The sequence below is a fragment of the Varanus komodoensis genome, unplaced genomic scaffold (assembly GCF_004798865.1).
Source record: "Varanus komodoensis strain SLA01 unplaced genomic scaffold, ASM479886v1 scaffold6_4, whole genome shotgun sequence".
In the NCBI taxonomy this organism is placed as follows: Eukaryota; Metazoa; Chordata; class Lepidosauria; order Squamata; family Varanidae; genus Varanus; species Varanus komodoensis.
This window is the reverse complement of record NW_025336347.1, coordinates 14,872,170-14,885,402: the sequence shown is the minus strand read 5'-3', so window position 1 is coordinate 14,885,402 and position 13,233 is coordinate 14,872,170. Positions and strand designations below refer to the sequence as shown.

Sequence of the window (13,233 nt, the reverse complement as noted above, 5' to 3'; positions counted from 1 at the left end):
CTTTCCACGGTCTACACCTCCGTGGTGGTTACTTATGTATTCTTCCCTTCCCTGTTTCTTCATCAGAGACGTCCTCGATGTCTGTCTTGCATTTGGCCAGGCTGTTTCCATTTATTTTCTGTCCTACATACCAGATGCTTCCCCTTTGCTCTCAGCATGGCTGCAGAGGGCAGAGATGCTGGCACCTCAAGGAGGATTCAACAAGACCAAAAATTAAGGAACCTGGACCATCTGAAATTTTCAATAACTTTGGAAGTAATATGAAGACCTGTAAATAAACAATTAAGCTGCAATAATTTATGCATGCCAAATTGCAGAGGAAATAAATAATGCTAATGCAGTGATTCCCAAAGTGGATGGTACCATCTCCCTGGTGGGAATGGAGAGATCCAGGGGGACAGTGATTGGCTGCTTCAAATTTTCAGTAGAGCAATAGACTTAATACAAAGGAAAAGGTGTGGGGACTCTAGATTTGTTGTCCAAGAGGAAAGGCGTTAGCAGGTCCCCCCAAAAAAACTGAGGATCACTTTTCTGTGTATATGCATCACATAGCACCACATCAGTATGTTACAACAGAAGTCAGTAGTTGCAACATATGCATGTCACATAATAAATGGAATTCCAGTATTTTATTAGAAATGGGAGAGTTCACATACCATAATAATCCACCCTACTTCTGGTGCACCCAACAGATGATTGGGTGCATCATGAGTAGTGGGACTTCTCATTCTCCCTCTTCTCCCCTTGGGCTTCCCACAGATATCTCAGGAGACATTGCAGGAGCCTTCCTTGGGGCAAAGTTCAGGGGAATACCTGCTGCCAAGAGGCAGTAGGTGCACCTTGGACATTCCCCCAGCCAAGGCTCCAAATCCACTTCTCCTCTGTCCCTCTTGGCTTCCCTTGATAGTTTGCAGAAGATGAGTTGTCAAAAGAATTCAGTGACCTGAGGGATCTTCTGGCTGTTCTGCATGACTTATATGCCCTTCATAGCAAGGGCCTCATCTTTTTTTTCAACTTACACCTTTAGTGCACAATTTGTGCTTTGTCCCAAGCCTCTGTGTGCTCCGGAAAGTAGAAAACTGCACCTCCTTTTCCAAAGGGGTAAGGCATGTCAACACTCTTGATCTCTTAAAAGGGGGTGAGTAGGAAATGGGTGGTCTGGGATGTGGACATGCCTCCATGTATGCCCCAATCCAGATCTTCTTTCCTCCAGGCAAAATGCCCTTTTTAAAGGACCTGGAGTTTTGGTGCTAGGTGGCAAAGCTGCCTTATTCCTTTAAAAGTGTGGGTGGATGTGCACATTTTCACTTTCTTAAGCCCCAGAGACTTGGGACAAAGTGCCTTATGTGCACCCCAATGTGAGCCAAAGGAGAGGGGGACAGCGAAGTTGAGATCTCCTGCAGAACAGTCACAAATGGCAGTTTGGGGTCAGCTGGCAGTAATTAATGCCTGAGAGTACATTGGCAAGAGTGGCAAGGAGTTTTTTTGCTGGCTTTGTCAAGTGGCTCACTTGCCATTGGGGTTGACCCATGATGTTGTCCAGTCATGGGTTAAACAACACCTACAACAAATCATGCCTTATTAAAATGGGTTATAAGCCAAACTCAAGCCACCTTGATAAAACCAATTTCACATGACACAACAACCCACTGTGGCTTATGACTGTGTGTGCTAGATCCCCTGGCACTCTAGTTTCCCCTCCCTACCACGGCTTATAAAGCTTCCTCAGGAACTATGTAGACCACTTTTTTACATTATGAAATCCAGTATCATAAGAAAAATTCTACTTTCTCAACTTGCTATATTTTCACTTATATACTGATCAATTAATTAAGGCCAAAATAGCCAAGCATATCATTGAGTGCTGATTACTTCATCTGGAGAAAAAAAATCAAAAACATATTAAACATATTAATTCTAAAGAGAAAAATAAACATATGCTCATTTCATTCCCCCCAGATCCCTCTCAATCTTATTCCCTTAAAATTTGCTAGCGCAAAATTGGTGTAAGCTAAAAATAATTGTAACCCAATTTTCCACAACTAACTCTTTCTCTAAAATGTACTTATGCCCCAAAAAAACCAGTCACCGTACAGGAAAGATAATGCCTCCAAAGCATCCAGGAAGGAAAATCAACTGTGTCTTTATAAAAATGCAGTTCACAATTTCAAAACAAAGTACACATCAAGCTTAATGCTTGCAAATATGCTGTCAAATTAGTACTTTCATTAAAAATTTCAGAGGCCAAAGAATCAAGGATGACTGTCCAGAATGCTTCCCTGGGTAATGGAAGTTTGTCCATATAATCTCTGTTGTGTTCTCAAAATGCTTAATCAGAAAGAAAAAAAATCTTCCTGTCTGTGAGACTTTCAAAGCTACGAAATACCATCTAGAACCTTCTCCTTAATTTTACTGTGATGTTCAGATATCCTTGTTTTCAAAGATGTCATAGCTTTGCATATGTATCTACTTGCAAGCACATATTATAAAATAGATGACAGGTGGTATTGCAGCTGGACATATGGCATAATTTTAAATGCCTATCATCCATCAGATGTATAAATTCCTAAATTTGAAGGGATTGAGGACAGTCCACATTTACAGTAGCCTCTTAATAGTCTCATTGTCAGGGCTTATATAGGAAAAATTGGAATGGTCCTTGAAGGATGTGGTTCTTAGATAACTTACCATTGGTACATCAAAAATCCAGGTAATTAATTCATTATATACCAACACTTTCTAATAATCTTAGTGATCAAAAGGGATAATTGGGAATACTGCATAGAAAAGATACCAATCATCAATGCTTGATGTGGAATTATGTCTGCACTCTTTCCTGCCAGCTGGATCATCTGAGTCAGATATCCTTTCTTTTGTAAATTTACACTTAAAGGTACTGCATAGCTAGTTGGAAGGTGGGGGTGACATTTACCAGTGAATAATTCATTCAGTCTGCTGTCTGCATATTTGTCAAAAGCTTTTTTGGTATACTGCTATGAAGATAGATTGATGGAGATCTCTATCTATCTATCTATTGGAGCGTACTTGTTGCTGTGCTTACTGATGCACTCAAACAACTCCAAAAGATTGGTGAGGTAGAACTGCCTTTCTTGGAAGCCATGCTGATTCCCTCTGCAAGACTTGTTCTTGTTTAATCATACTGTCTAGACAGTTTGTACAGCCTGGGGAATGCTGGCCAATTTGTTACTAAAAACATTCTGCCTCAATGTGCTTCAGACATTGAAAAGGCAGAGAGAGTATTAGGAAAGGGTAAAAATAGTACAGAAATTGTTATAAGTTTAGTACAGAAATCTGTGAAAATTCTGTGCACTTTTCTGGTTGTTTCTTCTCAAAGAGGAAATAGCAGAACTTACAATGTACAACAAGGGCATTACAAATTGTTGCAAGTGTAAAAAAAAGTAGATACTTAATAGAACTAGACTGAATTAATTAGGAAAAATATAATCAGAGTGACAATGCTATTTAACATCTGAAGTCTCAGAAAGAGGTATTAGAAGAAATCTGAAAGTAACTTATACTTACTGATACTTACTTATTCAGCAGAACAAAGCTGTTTCCTTTAGTGGAGGGAATGCAGCTCAGTGATACAGTACATACTTGACAAATGGAAGATTCAAGGTCAGGTCCTTGGCATCTCCAGTTAAAAGAAATTCAGGATAACATAGGAAGTAATGGGAAAGCCCTGGACAGATGTCAGCCAGTAGAGGACAAAGTAGGCTAGATGAACAAATAGCCTAAACTTGCTTGCTGTCCCCTTTTGACTTATTGATTTAAAATAAATAAAATAACCTAGTGATACTGTGTGCCACACTGGCAATGGAAGGTCTATCTACCATATATTGTACTTTATTACAATGTGTTCACAGGCCCATTGTGCAAGCTGCCCCTCACACCAATTCTGTGGGGTACTGCTTGTGCAACAGAGATGTGTCAGTTCCATATCCCCATAAAACAAAACAAAACAAAACAAACACTAACTTCTTGATTGAGACAAGTCAGTAGAGCTCCTTTCTGTGATCTCTGTTGACCTGTTCTGCTCTAGGAACAAGCGTTTTTGCTCATTTCTGATTGTCTGTGAAAGTGCTATATCTCTGTAGTGCAAGCCATGGTTCTTGCTTGCAGGGTAGAATCATTGGGGATGCAACAGATTTGTGGGGGCACACTAACAAATCATATACTGTGCTGTGTAAATGATTAATAGACCTGTTCAGTTTCTCCAGAAGAGAGTTAAATCCTTCTGCTGGAAATTGTTTTTGACTGTGCCCAAAGTGACACTGAAGAATTACCTTATTTACCTGCAGTGCACATTCAAGAAAGAGCTTAACATCCCTGATAACCATGATGGGGTGGTCACTGACCTCAAGCCAGGCATCCTGGAATGTGCAGTGAAATGGGCCTTAGGAAGTCTGAGCAACAACAAAGCTAGTGGAGGTGACAGCATTCCAGCTGAGCTATTCAAAATCCTAAAAGACGATGCAGTTAAAGTGCTACACTCAATATGCCAGCAAACTTGGAAAACTCAGCAGTGGCCACAGGATTGGAAAAGGTCAGTTTACATTCCCATCCCAAAGAAGGGCAATGCCAAAGAATGTTCAAACTACTGCACCATTGCACTCATTTCACATGCTAGCAAAGTTATGCTCAAAATCTTACAAGCTAGGCTCCAGCAGTATGTGGACCGAGAACTACCAGAAGTACAGGTAGAATTTCGAAGAGGGAGAGGAACTAGAGATCAAATTGCCAACGTATGCTGGATCATGGAGGAAGCTAGGAAGTTCCAGAAAAACATTTACTTCTGCTTCATTGACTATGCTAAAGCCTTTGATTGTGTGGATCACAACAAATTGTGGCAAGTTCTTAAAGAAATGGGAGTACCTGACCATCTTATTTGTCTCTTGAGAAACCTATATGCGAGTCAAGAAGCAACAGTGAGAACTGGGCACGGAACCACTGATTGGTTCAAAATTGAGAAAGGAGTTCGGCAAGTGCATACTGTCGCCCTGCCTATTTAACTTATATGCAGAGCACATCATGAGAAAGGCGGGCCTAGATGAATCACCAGTTGGAATTAAGATTGCTGGGAGAAATATCAACTACCTCAGATATGCAAATGATACCACTCTCATGGCAGAAAGTGAAGAGGAACTAAGGAGCATCTTGATGTGGGTGAAGGAGGAGAGCGCAAACATTGGCTTGAAACTCAGCATTAAGAAACTAAGATCATGGCATCCGGTTCTCTCACTTCCTGGAAAATAGATAGGGAAGAAATGGAGGTAGTGACAGATTTTATTTTCCTGGGCTCCAAGTTCACTGCAGACCATCACTGCAGCCGAGAAATTAAAAGACGCTTGCTCCTGGGGAGGAAAGCTGTGGCAAATCTAGACAGCATACTAAAAAGCAGAGACATCACCCTGCCAACAAAAGTGTGTATAGTCAAGGCTATGGTTTTCCCAGTTGCAATGTATGGCTGTGAAAGTTGGAGCATAAGGAAGGCTGAGCGCCGAAGAATTGAGGCCTTTGAATTGTGGTGCTGGAGGAGGCTCTTGCGAGTCCCTTGGACCACAAGGCGATCAAACTTGTCAGTCCAAGAGGAGATCAACCCTGAACGCTCTTTAGAAGGTCAGATCCTGAAGATGAAACTCATTTTGGCCACCTAATGAGAAGGAAGGACTCCCTGGAGAAGAGTCTAATGCTGGGAACGATAGATGGCAAAAGAAGAAGGGGATGGCAAAGAATGAGGTGGCTAGATGGAGTCACTGAAGCAGTTAGTGTGAGCTTAAGTGGACTCTGGGGGATGGTGGAGGACAGGAAGGCCTGGAGGAATGTTGTCCATGGGGTCGCAATGGGTTGGACACGACTTCGCGACTAACAACAACAACAGCAGCAACATATCCTACTCACTATTCTATGTGATTTCTGGCTTTCCCCCTATGTGTAGCTATATTTTTCTTTCTTCTATTCTATTTCCAGAGTTAGGTAATCCATATAAGCAAATGAGCTTGGAGGTTTCTGGTGTTACTGTAACTATACCATAGGTTGCTCTTCAGATTTCTCTATTGTGTGCATGTTTCTCTACAACTCATCACTTTAAACAGCTATCAGTTGTTTCTGAATGCTTGTTGCCAAGTTCTTCCTTATCACCTCTTCAGGGATCTGAAAATTTTACACAATTATCTTTCAGCTATGAGTCATCCCAAGCCAGATACATCACAGCTTTTGTTGGCCTTCTCCCACAAGATAGTTTAAACCTGCTCTGCAACCTTTATGATGATATACTTCAGAAGCCTTGTTCCATTTTGCTTCAAGGAACTCTCTCTTTTGTACAGGTGTGATTTGCCTCAAAAAGTTCTGCAACGTGAACAAAGTATTCTACCCTACATCACCATTTCACTGAAACCCCTCAGCTCTGCTAACTGGCCCTACATACACATATGAAACAGGCAGCATTTTTGCAGATTCTACTTTGGAATCCTAGAGTTCAATTTTTTACTTAGGTGCCTTAGGCTTCCAGAGCTTCATGGTGATGTTTTCTCAATAGTGCTGGTAATAGCATGCAGCACAACCACTAATTCACAGTATCAGCCTACTTAGACAAAATGTGAAGTCTGCAACCATTGTACCAGCTAGGCAAGTTACCAGGCATTTATTATGTCTCTCTCAGACCTATTTATGTTTCTAATTAACAAATTTCCCAGTACTGATTGCTCTGTGGGAAATTATCTCCATTGCTGCAGCATTAACCTCCTGAATTGATAAGAAAAAAGTATCCAGGGATCCTTTGATGTAAAGGTTGATAATGTTAGAGAAGAAGTTAGAATTTTTTAGAATTGAGAGTACAGCCCTGGAAAAACCAAATGTAGCAAGTATTTGAAAAGACCGTTTCTGGCAGAAGCAAATGTATCTGATATTTACAAGAGATCTTCATGGGAAGAAAGAGACGTTAACAAGCCTTAGAGTATAGAAGCCAGTTGAACAGATATATAATGCCAGGAATAGGAATGAGACAACCATCCTTCTGAAAATGGCATCACGTGTTTTCACAAAGCTACCCACAATAGCAGAACCCAGTTAACTGATATAACAACACATGCCACAGATTGCTGATGCTGCCTTGCAAGCACATTTCTTCTGGGGTGTTCATTGCTGGATGTCTCATTTGTGCACAGAGACTGCTTGTTGTACAACATGATGGTTACTTTCTCCACGGGAGCAACAGCAAGGAAGGGACTTCCTGTGCTTTTTTCCTCCTTCAGTGCACCCACACTGTAGTCAACATAATTAGTAGAAAATTGGGTGAGGCTAAAAGGTTGTTGTTTTTCTGGCTGTTGTGCAGAAAGAATGGTCTGCCTACTTATCAGAATGTTTCCCTTTTGTAGCCTGTCTCAGAGATTGGTGCTGCTTCAGCAGATGGAGAGTCATCTAGGAGACAAAGAAGCTGAGAAGACATGGCAAATGCAAGAATCTAGTGCAGCTCATAAAAGAAATGTTGCACTTTTAAATGTAAGTTTCTGTGACTTTTAACCAATAGATGCTTGGTCAGAGTTCCATGTGATGTTTTATATCCTTGTTTTCTGCTGGGTTATCAAATCATGTGTAACATATTTGTGACCATGCAGAGAAGGAAGGAAAGAACTTAAATCTCATTGTGTGATAAGCTATTCCTCATGTTCTTGATATCATAACAAAGATGGTAGAGATTCTTAGACTTGTCTTGCTGGACCAGACCAACAGTCTATGACAATATGGCATGCTTCGACAGTATCTCTCATAATAACCAGACAAATATCCCTGAAAATCTCTAATGTAAGGAATGATAGAAATTCTCACCTGGGAAACGTATACCTGTGTTGAACAGGGAAGCATCATTTGTGCTGTCATATATGAGCATCACTGATATCCCTTTCTTTGTACCACTGAGTCTCAGAAGAGACCCATGAATCAGCTGTCAAATTTACATTTCAGCAGGGCCATATAATGCAGTGGATGAAAGTAATCAAACACTGGATATTTGCCCTCCACTTTTGCCCCTATCTTACTGTTGACCAAATCTTGTACCTGTTCATTTAAAAAAATGTACCTGGGACAAATATTGTACTTGATTCACAGGTAGTGGGTGATGATATTTATTCACAGCCAATGTGTACGCTTCCATTTATTGTCACTGCTGCCAGTGGTGAGGGTCATTGCATTATCATGCCACTTCTCTTCCTTCTTTCAATTCCCTCCTCAAAACTCATCTTTTTCTATGAAGCCTTTTGCACAGCCCCGTATGTCCACATTGTACTCTTACTAATCTTAATTGTGCATAACTGAAAGAAAAGCACAGTCTTTCCCTATTTATCTCTGCCTCCATTTTCGTCCCGTTTCCTGCTGCTCCTCTGAGTTGATTTCTACATTCTGACCATCAAAGGATCTATCCCTTTCATAATTTGCAAATGACCTGCCAACACACACACACACACACACACAGAGGGAGAGGGAGAATGGCACGGCAGGGCACTGTTTAAATACAAACATAAAGTAATACTCAAGTGCACTGGATCTGTTATAAAATGGAACAAGTGCATGATTAGATTGGGTGGGGACAAAACCAGAAACATTTTCAGCATTACTGAAATTGTTTAAGTGGCATGGTTAGTGTTCAGAGTCCTTGACACACACAATGGAACACCATTTAGTTGCATAACAATTCATGGCAATCCAGAATTGAAGAATAGTGTCTGTCCTCTTTTTCTTTCTGTCAAAGAAAATTCTGGGAGATTTATTTCTGTTACTGTGTGGGAATCTAGTTCCAGGTTCATTTGGTTTTAAGCTTAGGCAAGAGCCCTTGGTTCTCAAATGTTTTCCAGCTTGTGTGGGTCAAATCTGATTTTTATATTTTTAGTAGGACAGACAGGGTGTGTTTGGAGAGAAAATTGTCTATAGAAAACAGATTCCTCTCCCCAGAAGGATTCCTATTGATGACCTGTTTTCCCAGTATCAGGGCACTGGGCAGATTTTTCTTTCACCATAATTTTGCATGAAAAGCAGCATTTCACATGTCCCCCATAGGAACTAATGGTAGTTATTCATTTATATGGAAGGAAAAATGGTGTGCACTCCAAAATACTAGTGGCTGGGGGCTAAACCTTTGTGTTGTCCTTCTTTACCTCAGCCATTGAGAATGAAGCCTGTCCTTCTATTGGCCTAGCACCATTTGAGGTTGTTTATTACTCTAAAGCGTTGTGTTATGTTACAGCAGTATTAAGACAGAAGATTTGCAACTGGGTTGATACTGATATTGAACATAGGTAGGGGACTTGTGGCCTTCCACATGTTGTTGGAACTAGAACTTCCATTATCCCTGCCCACTGGCCATTTTCACTAAGGGGTGAAGTCCAGCAATATCTGGAGACCTTCACATTCTCTATCCCAGAAAAAGATGGAAGTTTTAAAAGGCATATGTTGGCCAAGGAAGCCTTTTGAGAACAAAGATGAACTCTTGACAGAAACAGTCTAAATTGATGGAAGGCACCTTCTTTTACTTTATTTCAAAAATTATTTTGCCTGTAAGAAATTATTTCAGTTTGCAGTGTCTGAAACATTTAGTGGTAAGGTGCAGAGTTACCTGGAGTGTGCTACAGGCAATAGATTTCTCCACATCCTCATTCATCACACTGTAAAGACAAAGCAGTCCTTTGGGCACTTCTGCAGTCCCTCCAAGTAAGTTGCTATGAGCTCATGATATTTCTTTCACACTTGCTCACCCATTCCAGCAAAGCCTATCTCCACAAATTTTATGACAAAACATTTCTGTAGGAGTGAGCCAAGACATGAGAGTTCTTCTTCTGGCTCCAATTCAGCAGGTTCTACTGTCTCTAAGGAAACCATTTCCAACTGGCTGCTTACTGACACTCCCTCTCAGCAAGCATACACACAATTCCATTTGGATATTAAGACATTCTTTTCTGTTGTGATGGGCCTGATCGTTTTCTCAAGTTAAGCGGCTTGCTGGTCAACTGCCTGTGGTCCACTGTGCATTAGTGAATCTGTTTCCTAACTTACTTGATTTTGCAGTGCATTTTTCTCTCCCACCCTTCCAATTGAAAAGGAAAGCATGCATGCATTATCATTCCCACAGGGAATATATACAGATAGATTTTCAACTATGCTTTAATGTTCACCTTGTTGCTCTGCTATTGCTTGTTGTGCAGTGTCATGTTTTGTGACAGAGTGTCGTTTTATTTTTCTAGAGACATCCCTGGGGCCGTTCAGTCTTAAAAGACTGGGAATGTGTCACCTCTTCCTTTGAAAAATAGGAAATTACTTCCCTTTAATTGCTTTGTTCTAAACATGTTATGACAGATCACCCACTCACCCACTCTGCTCTTTTTGGAGCTGAGGGTTTTGTAACCTTCTTGTGCATATTTCAGTTCAGTGCATATGGGATTATTTCTGTCTGGAGCTGAAAAGGAAATTTGTACATGATGGGACTCTTAGTTCTTCACAGGAACTGCATTTGGCTACATTTTGACAGAATGAGCAGTTCAGAGCTTGGAGAAGTCCCAGTCTGATCTTTGAAAAGAAACAGCCGGGGGAAAGATGAAGATTGTGTGGAGAGGGGAGTGGTTTGCTATGGCCGGCCTTCTGTGATGAGCCACATTCAGTATCAGACAGGCCTAATTTATCTCTACATAATGTATGGAGTCTAGTGATTCCACAAGGATGTTGTAAGGCAATGATCACTGTGTACCTTCTGTATTCCCCAGAATAGGTTTCTGCCTTGCTGGTATAACTGAAAGGTCCCTATGAGGGTAGAATGTAAGATGAAACATGGGCCATTTTATTAATGTGAAGCAAGGGCTATGGGTTGTTTAGCAACTCTTGTGGTGAATGCTGTGTAGCCTCTGCATTTATGTGTATTGGAGGAGAAGGAATGATTGTAACCTAACTTGTTGAAACCCTAACAATTATTTCAAATATTGTTTTACATAAACATGTGGTGATTTCATATATGCACTTTATTTTATGCACCCTTTTTGCTCACCAGATGTAGAGCAGATGCCAATAGTAGCATGGTAAAACTGACTTACACTGGCATGAAAATAATAGGCTGCAGATCACTATAGAATAAGTCTTTCATGTTATACAGAATATTCCCTGTCTGCCATCACATTGCTCTGAATAATTTCTCCAAGTGTCAGAAATGTTAGAACATTCGTGGAAGAAATAAAAGCATATGTATGACCATCAAAACAAATTGTCTGGCAGGAAAGTGCAGCATTAGTGAGTTTAGATGTATTAATTTTATTCTGGCTTTAACAGGCATGCAGCACTGCAGATGCTTTCTGATAACAAAATAAAACAGGAATGAGATCCATGCAGAATACTATATTAGAACCTTGAAAATAAGGTTCAGATTTATGTGCCAACTTTAGAAAATTGTTCCCGATAGCAGGCATTGTACATTTCACAGTTACCATGTGGAGAGTTGTTGATTTGGCTTTCTCAGAAATACACCGATGCCATGATGAGGTGTCATTGTATTTGCCTGCATTTAAATGAAACTGTGTAAAATTATTTCAGTTTTGTTTTTAGCTATGAAAAGAGTTATTATTGCTCTCTTGGTTTCAACTGAAATTTCATGCTTCCAAAACTGAGAAATGGCTGAAACACAAATATTCAAACTTGGCTTGCTGTATTTGTTTTATTAAACAAAAGAGAATATTAAAATTAGGATAAATTGATTCTTTGAAATGCAAGAGTATTGTGGCTGCAATTCTATACATACTTGCTGGGGAGCAAACTCTACTGAATTCAGTGGGGCCTGTTTCCAAGTAAAACTCAAACAGTTAATACACCAATTTTGCATGTTGGTATTGTCATTTCCTGCCCCAAGTATTAATCGCTGTCTGAAAAAGAATGCTACTAGATTAAAATAATGTTGCATAATAATTCTGTTGTAAACCACCCAGAAAGCTTCAGCTATTGGGTGGTATAGACGTTAGTTGAATAAATAAATGTAACAAACCTGATTTCCTCCCCCTCTACCCAAAGCCATTGAATACACTTTTGTATTCTCATTTGCACTTATTGTTGTGTTTCATTTATATTCCACCTTGTTTTCCTTTCAAGGATCCCAAGGTAGCTTACATAGCCCCCCCCCCCCCATTTTCTCCTTCCAACAACAGCCCTGTGAAATAGGTTAGACTGTGACAGGTCCAGAGTTATCCAGTGAACTTTATGGTCAAGCAGGTCCTAAAACTCACATCTCTCAGGTCCTCAGTCCAACATTCGAATGACTGTACAACACAGACTCTTACTTTTAATTAAACTGTGCTGGAAGCAAAGGATGAAGTCTTTCCTGTAAAAATCTCCATCTAGATTATTCTAAGACATATATCTTAGAATGCCTAGCAGTAGCCTATTCAACTCCCATGCCAGAGAATGGCCTTCTTGACTTTATTAAGATCAAGAACTGATTTATACAAATGATAGCTGATATCCTTGTTCTTTGCCATATTCTTATGCAATCACAAAATAAGAGTGATTTTCCCTGTGAATATTGAAATCCTGTTTCTGTCCCACACTTTCTATGTATCACAAAAAAAAAAAAAAAAGGCTGACCACCAGCTCCACTGTAATTAATACAGGATTTCCTGGTCTCAAGTCTGCATCAGATAATGCTAGGAATGGTTATATATGAATCCAGTGTGTTCCTGCTTCATATTTTGTTATAGGTTTATCTCCATTGAAGCCACGTGTCTGGGTTGGATCTAGAGTTAATCTTATTTAGAGTAGACCCATTGAAATCAATGTCCCTTAAGTTAGTCATCACTAACACAACACTAAGTATGACTACATCTGGATCCGACTAAATCTAGATGCAACCATGTATGTCTAAAGCGTTAATTACTTATGACAGGAATGGACTCACTCCACACATTCTAGCAGAGCCAACATTGCAACAAAATTAAAACCACAGAAGGTCAACTTCCCTTGGGAAAATCTCCATCAATCACCTCTGTAAAAAAGAATGCAGTGCCATTTGGCTAAATGGTAATGTGCTGTCTCTAGTACTGTTAGATGGTGTATAATACTGAGCGAAGCAATGAACAATTTAATAGGAGACAGAACCAGTGCGGAGGATAGGATGTTGGATGCCCACCTGGGGGTATAGGAGTCCAATTCCTTACGGAAACTCATTGCATCAACCACTGTCCCTCACTTTAG

General features: G+C 40.2%; 1 protein-coding gene across 1 annotated transcript in view; it reads left to right on the top strand.

Annotated features, from left to right (window-relative positions):
- CUNH3orf14 (chromosome unknown C3orf14 homolog) overlaps positions 1-13,233 on the top strand; it is a 29,140-nt gene that overhangs the window by 8,333 nt on the left and 7,574 nt on the right. Inside the window, exon 3 of the mRNA XM_044452049.1 lies at positions 7,398-7,521. Within this exon, the coding sequence (XP_044307984.1) occupies positions 7,398-7,521 (124 nt within the window). The remainder of the gene's footprint in view (positions 1-7,397; positions 7,522-13,233) is intronic.